This window comes from Xenopus laevis, chromosome 1S, assembly GCF_017654675.1.
Source record: "Xenopus laevis strain J_2021 chromosome 1S, Xenopus_laevis_v10.1, whole genome shotgun sequence".
Lineage (NCBI taxonomy): Eukaryota > Metazoa > Chordata > Amphibia > Anura > Pipidae > Xenopus > Xenopus laevis.
This window is the reverse complement of record NC_054372.1, coordinates 193,360,276-193,382,856: the sequence shown is the minus strand read 5'-3', so window position 1 is coordinate 193,382,856 and position 22,581 is coordinate 193,360,276. Positions and strand designations below refer to the sequence as shown.

Here is a 22,581-nt window from a genome sequence, read left to right as displayed (position 1 = left end):
CTGTTTTACTTGATTCTCTCTTCATGCAGCAGTTGGGTGTCAGATATTCATTGACAGTTAGATCCAATATATCTTATAGGGGGGCTCCTTTCCTAGCAGATGTATTAGAGCTCACTCAAATAACTGATTCCAGTACAAACAAAATCTAACAAATTAACTGCCTTTTGCACAAATCCTGCATGTAGAGAGACATGATGTCCCAGACATCATACTAAAAGTTAATTTAAAGGGGAACAGCCCCTTTAAGAGGAAATGAAGAAAGCGAATGTAAACTGGGCATTCAGCTCCTCTTTGATGTGACTTGGGCAACGCTCGCTCCCAATGGGACGGTATAACTCTCTTGCAAATCATTAACCGTTTGACTCTGAGCAGCCCCTCTTGCATAACCATCTTTCATCTCCAACATATTCTTAACTCATGGAAAAATGAGGATGGAGAGGCTCCTCGCACGGAGGCCAAGCTTTAGAGCAATACAAACGGGCCGTGCTCGCAACACAAGCAACACTCGCAGACATTAAAGGACCTGCTTCAAGTTACAACAAAAACATTTGGACGGGGAACAGAAACAGCTCATTAAAAAGCCTCGCTAGCACATGCTGAGATGCTGGCCTGCACCCCCTCTTCCCAAATATTTTCCCCCTCCCGCCCAAATGTTACATTTCCTTTTCTTTCACATTGAAGGAATCAATCTGCTTCCCATGTTGGGGGGGGGGGGTGTTGCGCTAATGGTGGGAATGAACCTCTTCCAAGCAATGAAAGTATAAAGTCAGCAGAGGACAATTAAGGGGCGTCCAAAAGTGTCACCTTTGTTCAGTAGATCTGCAGGCACGAAGGGCAGTGGGGCGATTAAAGGAACACTGTTACGAGAAAAAAAAACATTTTTTCAAAACGCATCAGTTAATAGTGCTGCTCCAGCAGAATTCTGCACTGAATCTGTTTCTCAAAAGAGCAAACAGATTTTTTTATATTTAATTTTGAAATCTGACATAGGGCTAGACATATTGTCAGTTTCCCAGCTGCCCCCAGTCATGTGAATTGTTCTCCAATAGACTTCAGTCACTCTTTACTGCTGTACTGCAAGTTGGAGAGTCCTGCAGCGGGTCGGGTACCCGCAAAAATCTGCCATACCCTGCGGGTTGAAGTTCTGAGTGCGGGTATAGACATGGGCTGGCGGTTCTGCGTGTCGGACCGCAGGTCTTCTCAATAGCGATTTTTACTCCTTTTTTCTGATCACACCTACTTCTGATGATGTCACTTCCAGTTTACAATGAAAGCACTTCCTGTTTCTTGATGGTCAGCGGGTCCGGTTGTGGATAAGGTACCTGCGGGTCGGATAGCAGGTCCAAGTGAGTAGAAATGCAAGGTGCGGGTCGGGTACGGGTTCCAAAAAATGGACCGGCACAGGACTCTAGTTGGAGTGATATAACCCCTCCCTTCCCCCACATCAGTCTAACAACAGAACAATGGGAAGGTAACCAGATAGCAGCTCCCTAACACAAGATAACAGCTGCCTGGTAGATCTAAGAACAACACTCAATAGTAAAATCCGGGTCCCACTGAGACACATTCAGTTACATTGAGTAGGAGAAACAACAGCCTGCCAGAAAGCAGTTCCATCCTAAAGTGCTGGCTCTTTCTGAAATCACATGACCAGGCAAAATGACCTGAGATGCACCTACACACCAATATTACAACGAAATACACTTGCTGGTTCAGGAATGAAATTTTATATTGTAGAGTGAATTATTTGCAGTGTAAACAGTGTCATTTAGAAATAAAAACGACATCATAAAAATCATGACAGAATCCCTTTAATGTGACCTTTTCTAACACAGGTGAAGTCAGCCGCTACTATAGAAAAAGGAATGTTCAATGTGCAGTGACTGACAAGTTACTCCTATCCAGTATTGTCATGTGTATTTGGATCCAAAAGCTGAAATATCTGCTGGCAGATCTTCTAGTTCAGCCTAAATGACCTAAACAAGCCCTCGTCCCTCAATGAAGAGATGGCACATCTCTGTGTAGAGACCATTTCAGCAGAAACAGCCCCCCAAGTTTGCTCATAGTCTGTACAGAGCGATCCCATAAAACTATGGCAGCATAGGTATTCCCCTGTACTAAGCACAATTCAGCAGGAACAGTCCCTAAGTTTGCTCATAGTCTGTACAGAGAGATCCCATAAAACTATGGCAGCATAGGTATTCCCTGTACTAAGCACAATTCAGCAGGAACAGTCCCCTAAGTTTGCTCATAGTCTGTACAGAGAGATCCCATAAAACTATGGCAGCATAGGTATTCCCTGTACTAAGCACAATTCAGCAGGAACAGTCCCCTAAGTTTGCTCATAGTCTGTACAGAGAGATCCCATAAAACTATGGCAGCATAGGAATTCCCCTGTACTAAGCACAATTCAGCAGGAACAGTCCCTAAATTTGCTCATAGTCTGTACAGAGAGATCCCATAAAACTATGGCAGCATAGGTATTCCCTGTACTAAGCACAATTCAGCAGGAACAGTCCCTAAATTTGCTCATAGTCTGTACAGAGAGATCCCATAAAACTATGGCAGCATAGGTATTCCCTGTACTAAGCACAATTCAGCAGGAACAGCGAGATCCCATAAAACCATGTTGGCATATGTATTCCCCTGTACTAAGAGCAATTCTGTACGATGTTGGAGCGGGTATTGGCCCACCAAACAAATAAAAGCTAAGTCCATATACCACTATGACCCATGAATCAGGCCCAGGTCATATCCCTGGCACTTCATTTTTAGGCACAAAATAAACTTTCCCCAAATGCTTGTTAATTTGCTTTCATCCCTTTATCTTTTACCTTTTTAGATCATAAAGACTTAAAAATTGCATGTTTTTTGCCCGCGACCTTTCCCCTTCCTTGTTCATTCTTCAAAGAGTGCGAGGAATTTACGATGGAGCTGCACTTCATATAGCAGTGGAAAAGCAGGGCCGAGCTCTCATAAAAGGAGATACATTGGGAGTTTAATGGCAAGAGCAGAGAAACTCACTGGCTGCTCCCACACAGCCAGGCCATTTACACCCCCCTCCCTTTATTTGTAGAGAGATTTGTACAGTCGCAATAAAGAAGAAATGCGCTGAATTATGTGACAGGGAATGGGGATTCAGTAACAAAGCAGATTCAGGCACATTGATATCAAGGGAAAATCCGTGCCTTCCTGACCTCAGACATAGGGCTAGAAATGAATTCTGGAGGAGAGAATGCTGGGAGAAGAAATAAAGTCATAATATGACTATAAATAATGTATTTTATATACAGAACTTACTGTACTAGCCCAGAGCATCACCAGCCCTATAAGATTAATGATTCCCAGCAGCCCAGGCTTCTTAGGATTCTGTTAGGCATCTTTTGTGTGTCAGTGGCACTGCACATGCTCAGTGGGAAGCTAAGCTTAGGGGTCGTCACAAATCATCAAAACATTAACAAAAAGTACATAGATGCCGGTCCCTAAGCTCAGGTAATTGACAGCAGCCAAAACATCTTCTGGGAATTAACAGTAACAGGAGATACCAGAGGGCATATTTGGATGGGTAAAGCACATATGTCTCTATAGGACGGAAATATTTGAGAATGCTCATTCACGTGATAATCACATACTGACTACTGTAAACATTTTGTTTCTTAATCAAACTCCTCAGTGACTTCTAATATCCTTATCATTTACAGTAGGGGGTAAATTATCCCTTATAATACATGAGTGATACTCAGAGTTCCCTGTATAACTCAGCCTGCAGCCTTGTGCCTTTATATGGTCACAGAACAACCCCTCAGTGACTTCTAATATCCTTATCATTTACAGTAGGGGGTACATTATCCCTTATAATACATGAGTGATACTCAGAGTTCCCTGTATAACTCAGCCTGCAGCCTTGTGCCTTTATATGGTCACAGGACAACCCCTCAGTGACTTCTAATATCCTTATCATTTACAGTAGGGGGTAAATTATCCCTTATAATACATGAGTGATACTCAGAGTTCCCTGTATAACTCAGCCTGCAGCCTTGTGCCTTTATATGGTCACAGAACAACCCTCAGTGACTTCTAATATCCTTATCATTTACAGTAGGGGGTATATTATCCCTTATAATACATGAGTGATACTCAGAGTTCCCTGTATAACTCAGCCTGCAGCCTTGTGTCTTTATATGGTCACAGAACAACCCCTCAGTGACTTCTAATATCCTTATCATTTACAGTAGGGGGTATATTATCCCTTATAATACATGAGTGATACTCAGAGTTCCCTGTATAACTCAGCCTGCAGCCTTGTGCCTTTATATGGTCACAGAACAACCCCTCAGTGACTTCTAATATCCTTATCATTTACAGTAGGGGGTACATTATCCCTTATAATACATGAGTGATACTCAGAGTTCCCTGTATAACTCAGCCTGCAGCCTTGTGTCTTTATATGGTCACAGAACAACCCCTCAGTGACTTCTAATATCCTTATCATTTACAGTAGGGGGTACATTATCCCTTATAATACATGAGTGATACTCAGAGTTCCCTGTATAACTCAGCCTGCAGCCTTGTGCCTTTATATGGTCACAGAACAACCCCTCAGTGACTTCTAATATCCTTATCATTTACAGTAGGGGGTACATTATCCCTTATAATACACAAGTGATACTCAGAGTTCCCTGTATAACTCAGTGTGCAGCCTTGTGCCTTTCCCTTTCCCAGAGGGGGTGAATTGCCCGTGCAAGATTTTTGCAAATGGGGAGCAATATTTGGAGACAGGGTCTACTCAAAAGGAAAGAGGAGGAAATGAAAGTGAAATGACTTCCCCTTTCCCTCACGGTTTATTGTCCCTATATGGAAAGGGGAGGTCAGTCCATATGTACGCTCATTTCCCATTCATATTATTTTCAGCAGCAGAATCCATTGAGAGCAGAGCGCATGTTTATTGATGTCGTTAGACGCAGCGCGCAGGCCCATTAGCCGGGAAAGCTAAACAAAACCTCCCCAACTCAACACTCATGAGAAATGTTTATGGAGTCGGCACAGAGCACATTTGCTTCTAATTGTTACTCAGAATTCATCTGTAAATCCTTCCAGTATCAGCAGCTTCCCAGAGGTCACGGAATTCAATAAGACCTGACATTTCTGGATCACAAAGGGGAATTTTGTGGAAAAAGGGCTGGTTTTCATTGTGGCATCCACCAGACCAGCGGTTGTATAAAAACCAGCAAGATGGACTTCCCAATACCCCCGGCTGTCATGTCTGCATGCAGGAGCTGCCATATCGCTTTCACTGCTCAACGGGCATCATTATGCACCCGGGCGTGCGAGGTTCTGTTTTCTCCCGTCTGCAAATAGTTTCTTTAAACTTGTCCCTTGTAGATTCCCAAGGATGAGTGTAATGGGAATCCTTATATTAAGGTGGCATGTCCAATTCCAGAACTCAAGAATATAAAAGTATTCCTCTCCCATTGTATGCCAAGTAATATATGTGCTTTTATATTTCCACTGCTATACAGTATGTCTCGTTATATGGAACCTCCAATTATTACACAGATGCTAATTAGGTAATAGTGCACCCCCTATTGTCAATTATAAGAATATTAATAGCACCAGAAGTTCCATGTTTTTAAAGTGTGGGGGATAAACTATACAGATCGGGATAGCTGTATATTTTAAAAGCTAAAATACCCCCTGCTGTAAATGATAAGGATATCAGAAGGCACAAAGCTGCAGGCTGAGTTATACAGGGAACGCTGAGTATCACTCATGTATTATAAGGGATAATGTACCCCCTATTGTAAATGATAAGGATATTAGAAGTCACTGAGGGGTTTTTCTGTGACCATATAAAGGCACAAGACTGCAGGCTGAGTTATACAGGGAACTCTGAGTATCACTCATGTATTATAAGGCATAATATACCCCCTACTGTAAATGATAAGGATATTAGAAGTCACTGAGGGGTTGTTCTGTGACCATATAAAGGTACAAGGCTACAGGCTGAGTTATACAGGGAACTCTGAGTATCACTCATGTATTATAAGGGATAATGTACCCCCTACTGTAAATGATAAGGATATTAGAAGTCACTGAGGGGTTGTTCTGTGACCATATAAAGGCACAAGGCTGCAGGCTGAGTTATACAGGGAACTCTGAGTATCACTCATGTATTATAAGGGATAATGTACCCCCTACTGTAAATGATAAGGATATTAGAAGTCACTGAGGGGTTGTTCTGTGACCATATAAAGGCACAAGGCTGCAGGCTGAGTTATACAGGGAACTCTGAGTATCACTCATGTATTATAAGGGATAATGTACCCCCTACTGTAAATGATAAGGATATTAGAAGTCACTGAGGGGTTGTTCTGTGACCATATAAAGGCACAAAGCTGCAGGCTGAGTTATACAGGGAACTCTGAGTATCACTCATGTATTATAAGGGATAATGTACCCCCTACTGTAAATGATAAGGATATTAGAAGTCACTGAGGGGTTTTTCTGTGACCATATAAAGGCACAAGGCTGCAGGTACCCCCTACTGTAATTGATACGGATAATAGAACTCACTGAGGGGTTCCGTGAACATATTTAATGCAATAAGTCAGGTCAGGAAAAATAAATAAATAAATAAATAAAAAAAATAAAATATATATGTATTTGTTTGTCTTCTTTTGCAATTTTTAGCAGGAATCTGGATCAGAACAGCATGTCTGGAACAGAAGAGAGACAAACACCACAATATTGGCCTATAAAACATGCAGCTTGTAAAAATCCATTTGGATCCTTACGGACTATAAAGTTACACCAATAAAACATAGTGCAGAATTATGTAAAAGCCTGCGTTTTCAGTATTTTTCTCCCTGTGATGGGAAATCTACAAGAATCCTCCTGCCAAAGGGGAAAAAAAGGATGTTATTGCCTCTTCCTCGAGTGTCAGCAGAAATGTGACAAATTCATACAGTTGGGTTTTTCATTCTCTCAGCCCAATATTCTCTATTTAACAGTAAAGTAAAACGGTTTCATTTAACCATTAAATTCCTGCATGGAACTGCTTTGCATATTATATTAAGCAGCCCCTGACATACCTCCGAACATTTCTAACTTGTGAATTAGCTAAACCCCAGTCTGCAGTGTCACTGATACAGGTATGGGACCCGTTAACCCGGAAACCCAAAATCCAGAAGGCTCAGAATTACAGAAAGGCCGTCTCCCACTGACTCCATTTTACCCAAATAATCCAGTTTTTTCAAAATTGTTTCCTTTTTCCCTGTAATAATAAAACAGTAACTTGTACTTGATCCCAACTAAGATATAATTAATCCTTATTGGATTTATTTAATGTTTCTATGATTCTCTAGCAGACAGTGTATGAAGATCCAAATTACGGAAAGACTGGATAACAGGTCCCATAGCTTTATAAAGTGGTACTGTCACCATCTGGCCTCACTAAACCTTCCTCCCAACAACTGCTGCTCTGCAGGGGCCCCATGATGCACAGGGCCCAAGTCCATTTCCATTATTTATATTTATTAATCCTTATTAATATTTATAGCCAGCTCTGCTGTAGCCGTGAGCTTGGAGACAGTAACTGATAAAAACGTCCTTTTATTAGCAATACAGCTGTCAGGGAAAGTCGTGCCCGGGGCTGGTGTATGCACAGCTGCAGCAAATACAGTCACAGGTCAACATCCTTAATAGCCACATCTTTCGGCTCTCGTAAATCAGCCGGAGGAAATATGGCATCCCCCGTCATTGATTCAGCCCTCCCCTGCAACCTGTGGAATTTATATTATCCTCCCATTCTGCAAACATGGAGGAGTCAGTTTCCCTTTTTTTGTCTTTGGCAGGGGTGGAGAATGAGATAGCTAGAATCTCAGCCAAAAAGCAGGACAGGACTGCTGCTTTCATTGGGGATTAGATAGGATCTGTGCAGCCACTGGGACAGAATGTTCTGTTATACAGATAGCTAGAATCTCAGCTGCCATAAAGCAGGGCAGGACTGCTGCTTACAATGGGGATCAGATAGGATCTGTGCAGCCACTGGGACAGAATGTTCTGTTATACAGATAGCTAGAATCTCAGCTGCCATAAAGCAGGACAGGACTGCTGCTTACAATGGGGATCAGATAGGATCTGTGCAGCCACTGGGACAGAATGTTCTGTTATACAGATAACTAGAATTTCTGCTGCCATAAAGCAGGGCAGAACTGCTGTTTGCAGTGGGGATCAGATAGCAGCAAACTGATGGGAATGTATTTGCCAGGAGTGTGCAGCACTGTTTCAGGCACAAGGTGTGTATGTGAATGGCAGTTGCCCTTTAAACGAAGGAGATTCCTGGATGATGAGTAAATGCAGGAATTCTGCCCCCACCTGTTAATGAGACATGTTCTCTGCTTCTTATTCTCAGCCAGAGATTTCAGCGAGTCCATTCTGGTGACAAGCTCGTCCCCCGACAATTGAAGGAAAGGGTGTAGAATGGAGTGCTGTGCCGCTGACCCCGCCATTGTTCCCGGGCCAGGAGAAAGCTTCCTCCAGACAAGCACTGGCCACACAGCACTTTCCAGCCAGGAGTCAAGTGAATGTCACGTTCTTGTTGTGCGGCACAGCCAGCGGCCAGACTCCCATTCACAAATACCTGGGGCACGGCACGTAGCTGGAAAGTGATCAGTCGTGCAGAAATGTTATCATAAAATATGAATAATATAATGAAAGATCTTTTATTCTCAGAATAACTGTACATGGGGGTCCCAGAACAATAGGGGAGGCAGAGGTTCTATTTAAAGGGATTCTGTCATGATTTTTTTTATGTCGTTTTTATTTCTAAATGACACTGTTTATACTGCAAATAATTCACTGTACAATATAAAATTTCATTCCTGAACCAGCAAGTGTATTTAGTTGTAATATTGGTGTGTAGGTGCATCTCAGGTCATTTTGCCTGGTCATGTGCTTTCAGAAAGAGCCAGCACTTTAGGATGGAACTGCTTTCTGGCAGGTTGTTGTTTCTCCTACTCAATGTAACTGAATGTGTCTCAGTGGGACCTGGATTTTACTATTGAGTGGTTCTTAGATCTACCAGGCAGCTGTTACCTTGTGTTAGGGCAGGGGTCCCAAACCTTTTCTACCTGTGAGCAACATTCTGATGTAAAAGGAGTTGGGGAGCCACGCAAGCATGAGAAATGTTTCTGGAGGTACCAAATAAGTACCATTATTGACCATTTAGTAGCCCCCATGAAGACTGGCAGTCTACAGGGGACTCTGGCCGTACACCAAGTTTTTATGCAAGCAAAACTTGCCTCCAAGCCTGAAATTCAAAAATAAACATCTGCTTTGAGGCCACTGGGAGCAACATCCAAGGGGTCGGAGAGCAACATGTTGATCACGAGTGACTGGTTGGGGACCACTGTGTTAGGGAGCTGCTATCTGGTTACCTTCCCATTGTTCTGTTGTTAGGCTGCTGGGGGGGGGGGGGGTGATATCACACCAACTTGCAGTACAGCAGTAAAGAGTAACTGAAGTTTATCAGAGCACAAGTCACATGATTGTGGGCAGCTGGGAAACTGACAATATGTCTAGCCCCATATCAGATTTCAAAATTAAATGTAAAAAAATCTGTTTGCTCTTTTGAGAAACAGATTCCAGTACAGAATTCTGATGGAGCAGCACTATTAACTGATGTGTTTTGACATATGACAGTATCTCTTTAACAAAAGGTACCTAAGCTGCATTATAGTGGGGTAATTTTATGGGCAGCAGACCTCGCATATGTAGCAGGACTCCAGAGAGACAGGCTCTGTCTCCGGGATGGAAGTGGTCCGGGGGATGGGGTGGCCTGGAGCAGTGGTGGGTGCAGCGGCCCATGGGAGATGTTGGTGGGGTCAGGGATCCATAGCATTAGTGCCGTCAGGTTGGGGGGGTTCAGGGGCATGGGGCCAGGAAAGTGGGGTCAGGAATCCATAGGGTTGATATGGAGGGGCAGGGAGCCCTTGGATAAGGTTGGTGCCAGGGAAGGACTATATTATTGAGGAGGAGGAGTAAAGAGGGACATGGGGTAGTGATGAGGGGGTATTCCAGAAATAATCCATTACTCTCCATCCTTACCCACCTGGATCCATATTTATGCCCCTGATGTTACACACTATAAACCCAAAAAACTGGGCTGCTGGGAAGTTGCAGCTGAGCCACTAAATTGCAGTAATAGATGGGAGATCCAGCAGCCCATAAACTGTCCAAACATTTACAGGGAAGCAGAATGCATTTACATCCCATGAATAGAGAATCAGTAGAGAGAGTCGGGGGCATTTAAATGCGTCTGGACTGAGTTATAACAGGTGGTACAGACCAATGTGCCGGTTGAATAGGGCGAGAAGCCTTGGGGCAAACACTGCAAGTTCCAATGAAATCCTGGTAACTGTACTTACATTATATACAGTGCAATATGGCCTAGGGCCTAAACAGAGCACAGAGTCCTGCAGCTGGTCGGGTACCCTGCGGGTTGCAGGTAGAAGTTTCGGGAGAGGGTATAGATGCGGGTCGGCTGTTCTCTGGTTTTGTGGCTTGCGGTTCGGATCGCGGGTCTTCTCAATAGCGAGTTTCGCTCCTTTTTTTCTGATCACGCCAACGTCTAATGATGTCACTTCCGGTTTAGTGACACCTCTTCACTGTTTCTCGATGGTCAGCGGGTCACGGATCGGGTTGCAGATAAGCTACTTGTGGGTCAGGTTGCGGGTCCAAGCGGGTAAGTATGCGGGTTGCAGGAGCGGGTTTAACAAAATGGTTCCGCGCAGAACTCTACACTGAGAGTCACCTCTATATAAAACTTTAATAAAGGGACAGTTTGCTACATTAGCTGCTGGTGAGTCAGTGACAAACGCCAGAAAGAACTGTATCTGATGCACTTATCCTGTTCTATTCTATTCTGGGCACTGCTGGTTGTGAGTTTTGAAAGAATGTAGCGAACCCTTTCCAGTTTAAGTCCCAACTGAATGTCTGACCTTTCAGCTGAGCTTTTGGGGTAGTGATGGGATCCACATGGGAACTTGTAGGGCTGAACATTTCGCATCCCTTATCTTTGCAAATGGAACCGAAACCCAGTTTGTGTTCCCCTTTAAACGGCTCCAGTGGTGGTTCTGGCTCTGTCCTGAGAAGTTCCTGAATGTTTAGTGCCCACATTCTCCTCCTCCTCTTCCTCCTTTTATCTCTGATAGAGCCAACATTGTGCCCTCCAACACCAAAGCAGCCTGGGCCTGTAATTACTGTGTCTGCCGCTGAGGTGTAAGTGCAGGGTGGCACCCTAACTGGCATCGTAGGCTGGGTCCCCCTCATTCTCAAAATGTCATATAATTGGGGTCAGCCAGAAATGCCACAGAGACCAGACAGACTGGGTGAGACTCATGCGTTGTAGGGATGCAGTTCAGGATTCTGACTTTTTCAGCAGGATTTGGATTTGCCCGAATCCTTCTGCCCGGCCAAACCGAATCCGAATGTGCATATGCAAATTAGGGGCAGGGAGGTGAATCGTATGACTTTTTGTCACAAAACAAGGAATTAAAAAATATTTTCCCCTTCCCACCCCTAATATGCATAAGCAAATTAGGATTCAGTTCGGTATTCGGCTGAATCTTTTGCAAAGGATTCAGGGGTTCGGCCGAATCCAAAATAGTGGATTCGGTGCATCCCTAGGTGAAACCCATGCGTTGCAGGGATGCACCGAATCCAGGATTCAGTTCTGGATTCGGCCTTTTCGATTCGATTTGCCCGAATCCTTCTGCCTGGCCGAACCTAATTTGCCTATGCATATTAGGGGGTATTTGCATATGAAATCGACTTCCCCTTCCCTCCCCTAATTTGCATATGCAAATTAGGGTTCAGATTTGGTTCCGTATTCGGCCGAATCTTTCGTGAAGGATTCGGGGGTTCGGCCGAATCCAAAATAGTGGATTTGGTGCATCCCTAATGCGTTGTGCCCCCCTCTATGTATCTCTATAAAGAGAACATCCCACAGCTGTGCCCCCCTCACTCACTATACTGGATATCCCCCTGACCCCCACTGTTGGAACCGCTGGATTCCCTCCTGAAGATCTGAATTTCTTCCCATGTAGAATAAAATGTAGGGTCGGCACTATGGATTCTATATACGTGACATATGAGTGTGTCCATCACACCCCCAGACATAGTTGGGAACTTCCAAATCCAAATCAGACAGGGGGGGTATGAGAAAAATTTGACCTCAACCCAAACCTGTTGAAGGTTACAGGGGTGGTTCACCTTTAAGTTTAGTTTGTTATGTTTGTTAAGTGCTCTGTTCCTAGCTTCGCAATTGGTTTTCATTTTTTTGATTTAATTATTTGCCTTCCTTTTTCTGCTTCTTTCAAATGGGGGTCACTGCCCCCGGAAACAAAAGAAAAAAACCCAAAAACGATTGTCTTATGAGGCTACAGGTTTAATGCTATTGTTCCTTTTATATTACTTATCTTTCTATGCAGGCCTTCTCCACATTTCAGTCTCTGGCTCAAACCAATGCCAGGTTGCTAGGATAAACAGGACCCTAGCGACCAGACAGCTGCTTAAATACTGGAGAGCTGAAAAACGAAGTGAGGGCTGATATCAGTCAGACTCATTACTCCTGCCTAGCAGTGAAATACAGGCCAGGAAAAACATAACCCTGAAATAAAGACACGGTGCTGACCCGTATGATGCAAAAAGCAGAAAACGAATCTTCGCTTTACCCGCTGTCTGGACCTTCGTCACCTTAAAGGGCCAGTAACACAGCCAGTCGGTGTGCGCCCTGAGAACACGTTCGGGCATCTCCTGAATACAATGTCCCAGTGTAGCTCTGTCCGGTTCCAGGCCGGCATTCCTAAACACCTATAATGGAAACCATAGCTGGCGGCAGCAGACAGGAAGCTGACGGCACAGAAGCGCGAGTGTTATTGTGAGAGGCGCTATTTATAACGCGGGAGAGAAGGAAAGAGAGTCGCTAGGACTTTCCTCACACGGGGATTCATTGATGGAACAGGAAGCGCTTCCCGAGCATTATTTCCTCCTCCCGGGACTGATCACATGGGGGAAGCAATTGACCGAGAAAGACCCGGCTGGGGTTCCCACATACTGGACACGGGAAGGGGGGGTTGGGAAGAACAGGGGAGACAATTTGCAATTGGTTTTTATTTGTTATTATTTGTGGTTTTTGAGTTATTTAGCTTTTTATTCAGCAGCTCTCCAGTTTGTAATTTCAGCCATCTGGTTGCTAGGGCCCAAATTAACCTAGCAACCATGCATTGAATTGAATAAGAGACTGGAATATAAATAGGCTAGTGATTTAATGCTGTTCATGTCTCAGACTGCGGGGAGTTGCTGGCTGGGAGTTGCTAGCGGAAGATGCACCCCTGCAATTAGTGAAGTTTAAAGCTGATGGTGAGTGTCTTTTCTCGACCTTGGCTGCATCTTCTGGATATCTGTGATGTACAGCTGAATTCCATAGGCCTCCTGTCCCACCTGGGTGTAGGGTTGTCACCTTTTCCAGAACAAAATAACGGCCTTCCTATATATTTATCTTTGTTCCCTAATAATAACCATCATTTTTACCAGCCAGGCCAGTAAAAAAGACCAGGTGGCAACTCAAGCTGGGTCCCAGCATGGGCTTTTCAGCTATCAGGGGCCCCACCATTACTGTGACGCTGCTCTAGGCTCCCAGGGGCCACTGTGATTATTGTTTGTGTCTTGGCAAGTGTACGCTACAGCTATTTGCTGCTTTCTCTAAGCAGATTCAGGAAATTGTTATGAGCCCCATAATGAATAGCTTTGCTGACCCCTTGTGGTGCTTATGTGAACTACAGGCAGAATCAATTAATTATGGGATGGAACATTCTCAGTAGAATTAGCACCCAGTATTTAGGTGCCTACTTAATGCAAGGCAAACCCTCCATAATTTCAGTCATGATTGCTCTGACCAGAAAATCCCAGCCAAAAATTTTAATTACACTGTACCCTCTCAAAGAGTTACAGAGGGAATAAAGGGAGAAGTACCAATATTCTACAGGGAATATACAAAAATAATCTCTCATCAAACTGTGCTTAGTACAGGGAATACCTATGCTGCCATAGTGTTATGGGATCTCTCTGTACAGACTATGAGAAAACTTAGGGACTGTTCCTGCTGAATTGTGCTTAGTACAGGGAATACCTATGCTGCCATAGTTTTATGGGATCTCTCTGTACAGACTATGAGCAAACTTAGGGGCTGTTCCTGCTGAATTGTGCTTAGTACAGAGGAATACCTATGCTGCCATAGTTTTATGGGATCTCTCTATACAGACTATGAGCAAACTTAGGGACTGTTCCTGCTGAATTGTGCTTAGTACAGGGAATACCTATGCTGCCATAGTTTTATGGGATCTCTCTGTACAGACTATGAGAAAACTGCGCTGCGTGGGACATTGTGATGGAAGCAGAATATTACAATTCCATCTGTATATAAATCCATATTTCTGCCTAATATGGAAGCAATTTATTTCCCTAAAACCAGCTAAATAAAACTACTGCTCCCATCACATAATATATAAAGGACGGTTGTATTGATTGTACCCATGTATATAAACCCATGTCCATATTCACCATAAAGAATGAAATAGAAACAAGCGAGGTGCCCTACGGATACATCTATTTCCTTCATGAGTAATGCTACAAATCTACGATTGTAATTTACCATGAAATCATTTACCACAAGGCAAGAATCCGGAAAAAGTCCCAGCGAGTGGCTGCAGCGTGATCCAGCCTGTAAGTACAAATGCTAATGTACACGGCAGGTCCTGTACACACAGTAAACAACAACCCTTCTATTGTACAGCAACGTGGAATATGCTGGTGCATTTTAAATACGGCCATGCAGTGCTTAGAGCAGTGATCCCCAACCAGTAGCTCGCGAGCAACATGTTGCTCCCCAACCCCTTGAATGTTGCTCTCGGTGTCCTCAAAGCAGGTGCATATTTTTGAATTCCTGGCTTGGAAACAAGTTTTATTTGCATAAAAACTAAGTATAGTGCCAAGTAGGCTGCCAGTCCACATAGGGGTTACCAAATAACCAATTACAATTCGCACCCAAGGGACTTTTTCATGTTTGTGTTGCTCCCCAACTCTTTCTACATTTGAATGTGGCTCACGGGTAAAAAAGGTTGGGGACCCCTGGCTTAGAGTATCCACTAGGTGGAGCCATGTATCCAACCACAGGAACCACAATCCAGGCTTTTTCTCCAGTAAAGCACAATTCAGCAGTGAAGGGGTTAAAACACACTAACCCCCATGTACCCCCCCCCCACACACACACAGATTTACAATTTAATCCAAAAGCCCAGGCAAGTCAATCGATAGCAAAACTAGGCCTTAGAATTCCTGATTGGCCAGTAATTGCAGAAGGATAATAAAAGAATAATGAGCCAATAAATACTACCAGTGCATTATGGGTAAATAAGTGAATGCATTTCCTGTTTGTGAGCAGCCCCCCCCCCCCCGCCTCATTCTATGAAATCATATTCAGTATAAAGGATCATAAAGAATAAGAAGAAGAATAACAATAAATATGTATCTGTGTGACCAACTGCAAGGCGTCGGCTGTAGGGGGGAATGACGACAGGCTGCGGTGCTCTTGTTTAGAAATGAGAGGGAAAATGCAGCAAAGTAGATAGAAATAGAGTTGTGAATAAAAAGCAGAATGTGTAGGATCTACACTGGGGCTCATTTATAAACACGGGGCACATTTGCACCTGGGCAGTTACCCATAGCAACCAATGGTTTTACTGTTCAACCCGCTGGTGGATGAAAAAAGCCCGTCACTGATTGGTTGCTACGGGTTACTGCCCAGGTGCAAATGTGCCCCGTGTTTATAGGTGAGCCCCCGTGTGTGAGTGGAATGTACAGTCTATATAATAACGTATTGTCTCTGCCCCATTATATAGCTGCAAAGCCCCCGTACCTGTCGGCAGGTGTAGAGTCTCCTGGGCTGATGTCACCCATGTCACCCCCGTGTGACCCCCATGAAACCCCCATGACACAAAGGGCAGTAAAGTGAGAAATCCTTAGTGAGCCAGTTCTATGGACTCCCCCCTGTGCTGCCAGCTCAGAGGATCCAGAATAAAGACTCAGAGAACTGCTGGTGCCCCCAAAATACTAAGCCCCCACCAATGTAAAGTGGAACCTACCTGCCACGTGGGAAGTACTTTCTCTATGTCGTTCAAGTTGATGTCGTCTCCTTCCACTCGTTTGCCTTTTCCACACCTGCGGCACAGAGACGCCATGTTGTAAATTCACATCCGTGTAATCGCACATGCCACCAACCCACACGCATTCACATACATACATACATACATACATACACGCAGAAAGCTGCACTGGTTCAGGGCACTAGAGAGCCTTTCTCTTCCTCCGTTCTTCATGCAGAAGCGCACGAGCATCAGAGTTAAAGGAGAAGGAAATTCCCTGGGTGCAAAAACCCTCCCCTGTGTTGCCCCCCCCTCCCTCCTCCCCCTGGCCTAACTGTCCCCCCGGGCAAATGCCCCTAACTTGTTACTCACCTCTCTGAGCAGGTCCTGTCCATGGAGTTCTCAGGCACCATCTTCTCCCAAGCCGTCTTCTTCCTGCTTTCACCGGCGTTTTTGGCGCATGCACAGTAGGAGCATTTACAGGTAGATCCGTACCGGTAAATGCTCCTACTGCGCATGCGCCAGAAGATACAGATTAATCCAGGAAGAAGACGGCTTGGGAGAAGATGGCGCCTGAGAACTCTGTGGACAGGACCTGCGCAGAGAGAGGTGAGTAACAAGTTAGGGGCATTTGCCCGGGGGGACAGGTAGGCCACAGGGGAGGAGGGAGGGGCAACACAAGGGAGGGATTTTTGCACCCAGGGGGTTTCCTTCTCCTTTAAAGGACGGACTTTATTCAACTGCGCGTACGTAACGTTGGCTTCTGGACTCTGAAGAAAGGACCAGGTAAAGTTGCCCATAAACAGGCCGATATCAAACCCAGTCGGCATCTTATTGACCCGTGTGTGGGGCCCTCCGACAGACTTCCCCCATCGATATCTGACCGAAAGTCGGCCAGATGTCGATCAAGCGTGGTAAAAATCCTAGGTATGCACGAATCCAGGTTTCGGTTCGGGATTCAGCCTTTTTCAGCAGGATTCGGCCGAATCCTTCTGCCCGGCTGAACCGAATCCTAACTTGCATATGCAAATTAGGGGGCAGGGAGGGAACAAGGAAGTAAAAAATGTTTTCTCCTTCCCACCCCTAATTTGGATATGCAAATTAGGATTCAGATTCGGTTCGGTATTCTGCTCAATCTTTCACAAAGGATTCAGGGGTTCGGCCGTATCCAAGATAGTGGATTCGGTGCATCCCTAGGGCCCATGATTGGATCAGCCCGATATCGTCCACCTTGAAGGTAGGCATATCAGCGAGAGATCCGCTCGTTTGGCGATCTCTATGTGTATGGCCACCTTAAAGGAATTGTTCAGTGTAAAAACAAAAACTGGGTAAATGGATAGGCTGTGCAAAATAATAATGTTTCTAATATAGTTAGTTTGGCAAAAATGTAATGTATAAAGGCTGGAGTGACTGGATGTGTAACATAATAGCCAGAACACTACTTCCTGCTTTTCAGCTCTCTTGGCTTCCACTGATTGGTTACCAGGCAGTAACCAATCATTGACTTGACTAAGGGCCACATGGGACATAACTGTTGCTTTTGAATCTGAGCTGAATGCTGAGGATCAATTACAAACTCACTGAACAGTTATGTCCCATGTGGCCCCCCTTATAGTCACTGACTAACTCAGAGTTAGAGAGCTGAAAAGCAGGAAGTAGTGTTCTGGCTATTATGTTAGACATCCACTCACTCCAGCCTTTATACATTACATTTTTGGCTAAGTACCTATATTAGAAACATTTTTTATTTTGCACAGCCTGTCTATTTACCCAGTTTTTATTTTTATACTGAACTGTTCCTTTAAATAATTACAATCCTTTTGTTCTAATTTACTGAGTCAACAATATAAACCCTGACAGGTCAATATGTGGACAATTTTCAGCCAGATATCGGTGGTTCAGGCCCATTGAATGGCCAGTAAACTGCCGACTCAGACGGGAAGATGGGGGTCTGCACCCACGAGACAGACGCACAGACAAATCTAGGGGCCCCAATAGCTCACTCACCCATCTCTGTGGATCTCAGGCGGGGGGTGCTTGGGGCTGTTCCTCTTTCTCAGCTGAAGTTGAGTGAAGTCCAGTTTCTCTGGCTGTAAATCCCAACTGGCGCCACTGATGAGTGAGAGACACACGGATTACACAGAACTGTTATTAAACAATCCACACACACTGCCTCAGAGATTTACTGATACAACCTGGATTGACTGTAAGCTCTGGGGACCAGGAACTTCTATACTTCCTGTTTCATTCACATGCTGCTATCCCATGGCTCACTCAATGATCGACTATCATGTGACCAGAGCAGCTTCTCTTTGTGTTCTAATAACCTCACTGACAGACAAAGGGATTGTGGCCAGATAACAAGGCGGTCATTCCCTTAGCCCAGGCAAGTAGCCCCTTGTCAGTCACTTTATATATATTGTGGTAGAGTGACTAGGAAAAGGTGGAAAAAGGTCACTCTAGCCTTTAATTTCTCCCCAGGTACTGAGTTAGGCTCCAGGGAGTGAGTGTGTGAGAGTGTGTGAGAGTGTGTGAGAGTGTGTGAGAGTGTGAGAGAGTGTGAGAGTGTGTGAGAGTGTGTGAGAGTGTGTGAGAGTGTGTGAGAGTGTGTGAGAGTGTGAGAGTGTGAGAGAGTGTGAGAGAGTGTGAGAGAGTGTGAGAGTGTGTGAGAGTGTGAGAGTGTGTGAGAGTGTGTGAGAGTGTGTGAGAGTGTGTGAGAGTGTGTGAGAGTGTGTGAGAGTGTGTGAGAGTGTGTGAGAGTGTGTGAGAGTGTGAGAGAGTGTGTGAGAGTGTGAGAGTGTGAGAGTGTGAGAGTGTGAGAGTGTGTGAGAGTGTGTGAGAGTGTGAGAGTGTGTGAGAGTGTGTGTGAGTGTGTGTGAGAGTGTGTGAGTGTGTGAGAGAGTGTGAGAGAGTGTGAGAGAGTGTGAGAGAGTGTGAGAGTGTGAGAGTGTGAGAGTGTGAGAGTGTGAGAGTGTGTGAGTGTGTGTGAGTGTGTGTGAGAGTGTGTGAGAGTGTGTGAGAGTGTGAGAGAGTGTGAGAGAGTGTGAGAGAGTGTGAGAGAGTGTGTGAGTGTGTGTGAGTGTGTGTGAGAGTGTGTGAGAGTGTGTGAGAGTGTGTGAGAGTGTGTGAGAGTGTGAGAGAGTGTGAGAGAGTGTGAGAGAGTGTGAGAGAGTGTGAGAGAGTGTGAGAGAGTGTGAGAGTGAGAGTGTGAGAGAGAGTGAGAGAGAGTGAGAGAGAGAGTGAGAGAGAGTGTGAGAGAGTGTGAGAGAGTGTGAGAGAGTGTGAGAGAGTGTGAGAGAGTGTGAGAGTGTGTGAGAGTGAGAGTGAGTGTGTGTGTGTGTGTGTGTGTGTGTAATAACCCCGTATGACTCTGTACAGTACAGCTCTGAATAGATAAACCCCTCCATTGTCCCGGATGCTGACAGTGTCTCAGGCTTACAGATAAGGAGGTGCTCATCTCATAAGTGGTTTTAACTGTAACTGGTAATATCTGCCATTTCCTACATTCCAAAATTGCTCTAAACAACTAAGGAGGAAGGTTCAAGTCAAAAAGTAAAAACATATTCAGTGTTCTTTACAGAAATGATAACTTGCTTTATTTGAATTATATAAACGTTATTTATTTAACTCGTGGAAAATACAGGTGTATATGTAAAGTATAAATATATATATGTGCTACAAAGCAACATTTTAAGGGCAGAGACAGAAGCGACAATTCAGGGAGATTTAGTCGACCCGTCGACTAATCTCCTCTTCTTCAGGTGACTAATCTTCCTGAAAAGCCTTCCCGCCGACTACAATCTTAATTACCAGCGGGATGGCACTCGGATCGATTTGTTTTCCGAAGTCGCCGAAGTTTCCTCGAGGCAACTTCGGGCAACTTCGGAAGTTATCTACTGTGTATCCTGTGCTTGAATGGCTGCCCCCATGGCTACACAGCAGCTTGTTTATATAAACTATAGTAGTACTTATCTGTTATCTACTGTGTATCCTGTGCTTGAATGGCTGCCCCCATGGCTACACAGCAGCTTGTTTATATAAACTATAGTAGTACTTATCTGATATCTACTGTGTATCCTGTGCTTGAATGGCTGCCCCCATGGCTACACAGCAGCTTGTTTATATAAACTATAGTAGTACTTATCTGTTATCTACTGTGTATCCTGTGCTTGAATGGCTGCCCCCATGGCTACACAGCAGCTTGTTTATATAAACTATAGTAGTACTTATCTTTTATCTACTGTGTATCCTGTGCTTGAATGGCAGCCCCCATGGCTACACAGCAGCTTGTTTATATAAACTATAGAAGTACTTATCTGTTATCTACTGTGTATCCTGTGCTTGAATGGCTGCCCCCATGGCTACACAGCAGCTTGTTTATATAAACTATAGTAGTGTTTCTGAAGCAAACACACAAGTTTTACTAGTGCAGGCCAACACTGCATTTTATTTTTATTACTTTAAAACAATATAATTTTTTGATGTCACTGGTCCTTTAAAGCTGTCGCACTTCTGCTGAACAATGGTGTGAAGTGAGAATTCATACCTTATAGACTCCACAGTACTCGCTGCCCAGATATCCGTGCCGAGCATGTCCAGGGGCCCCTCTTTGTTACCATTCTGTAGGCAGAGAGGGGGGGGGGAATCTTTAGCAAAAACCCATAAAAAAAAAGTTGCAGTTATAACTACATTTTATTTGCATGGCTAAAAAGCTTACAATCTAATCTGAAATGGACACATTTGATGGACACGTAAGCTGCCATAACGTTTGCACCTTTATAAGGGTGAGGGGAAATTTCAGCTATTGACACATGGGCAGCTTGGACACATCTCCCCCGTGTGTTTGGCTCTATAAAAGACAACATCCAATCAGAGTTGTTGTAGAATCGATTCTGATTGGTCACTAACAATCGGCTAATGATCCTATCATCATTTGTAAGTGATATGCAGTAAAATCCAGACAAGATGTGGGAACATAATCAGCCAATGACCTGCCTGCAAGGGCCTCGTGTTCCCTTCCTAGAGTTACAAGTAGCAGAATCTTGGAGCAGGTAAGAGACAGACAGTGGTATTTGCTCATAGCCGATGTAGAGAGGGGTATCCTGAGATTATTTGCAATTGGTTTTCATTTTTTATTATTTAAGGTTTTTGAGTTATTTAGCTTTTTATTCAGCAGCTCTTCCATTTGCATTTTAAGCAATCTGGTAACTAGGGTCCAAATTACCCTAGCAACCATGCTTTGATTTTAGGGCTCTTACCTACGAGCAGTTGTAGCTGCGCTCCCCTGCGTTCCGTCTTTCTTCGTTCAGCCGCAGGGGAGCGTAGGAATAGACGCATTTCATTTTTTCCAATGGGGCTGTACTCACACAGGCGTGTGTAGGCGCCGAACGCAGGTTGAGACGCAACATGCTGCATTTTTCCTGCGTTCGGCGCCTACACGCGCCTGTGTGAGTACAGCCCCATTGGAAAAAATGTAATGCGTCTATTCCTGCGCTCCACTGCGGCTGAACGCAGAAAAACGGAACGCAGGGGAGCGCAGCTACAACCGCTCGTGAGTAAGAGCCCTAAACAAGAGACTGGGATATGAATAGGAGAGAGTCTGAATAGAAAGATGAGTAATAACAATACATTTGTAGCCTTGCAGAGCATTTGCTTTTTAGAAGGGGTCAGCGACGCCCAATTGAAAGCTACAAAGAGTCAGAAGAAAAAAAGACAAATAACAAATAAATAATTAAAACCAAATGAAAAGTTGCTTAGAATTGGCCATTCCATAATATAATAAAAGTTACCTTAAAGGTGAACTATCCCTTTAATAGCTTTAATCACAATGCCCATCTTTAATTGGTTTCTAATTAAAAGGAAGAACAATGGCGGCTTAACGGAATTGTTCACATGTCCCATGTGGCCCCCCCTCAAGTCTCCGATTGGTTACTACAGTGGAAAGCAAGAGAGCTGAAAAGCAGGAAGTAGTGTTCTGGCTATTATGTTACACATCCACTCACTCCAGCCTTTATACATTACATTTTTGCCTAACTAACTATATTAGAAATATTTTTTTTTTTTTTGCACAGCCGATCTATTTACCCAGTTTTTATTTTTACACTGAACTGTTCCTTTAAGGGAAGACATGTGCTGTCAACTCCAGGCTTCTTTATGGAACCCAGATGTGCCAGTAAGAATGGCGCTGTTCTGTTGTTTCCAAGGAGCGGGAGGATTAAAAATGAGAGGATCACAGACATTGTCCTGTAAGTGGAGCTAAATTCAGCTCTGCACCCCATGCCACATGTTCTGCTGTACAATATATTTCTCCACTCAACTCATTGGCTAGAGACACACAACGTATACTGCCAGCTGGATACAATAAGCAGTGGAAAAGCCG

At 44.3% G+C, this 22,581-nt stretch overlaps 1 protein-coding gene across 1 annotated transcript in view; it reads right to left on the bottom strand.

Annotated features, from left to right (window-relative positions):
* ctif.S (CBP80/20-dependent translation initiation factor S homeolog) overlaps positions 1-22,581 on the bottom strand; it is a 117,067-nt gene that overhangs the window by 72,311 nt on the left and 22,175 nt on the right. The window contains exons 4-6 of the mRNA XM_018244596.2: positions 20,749-20,822; positions 18,210-18,314; positions 16,203-16,278 (exon numbers count right to left, since the gene is read on the bottom strand). Coding sequence (XP_018100085.1) covers positions 16,203-16,278; positions 18,210-18,314; positions 20,749-20,822 — 255 coding nt within the window. The remainder of the gene's footprint in view (positions 1-16,202; positions 16,279-18,209; positions 18,315-20,748; positions 20,823-22,581) is intronic.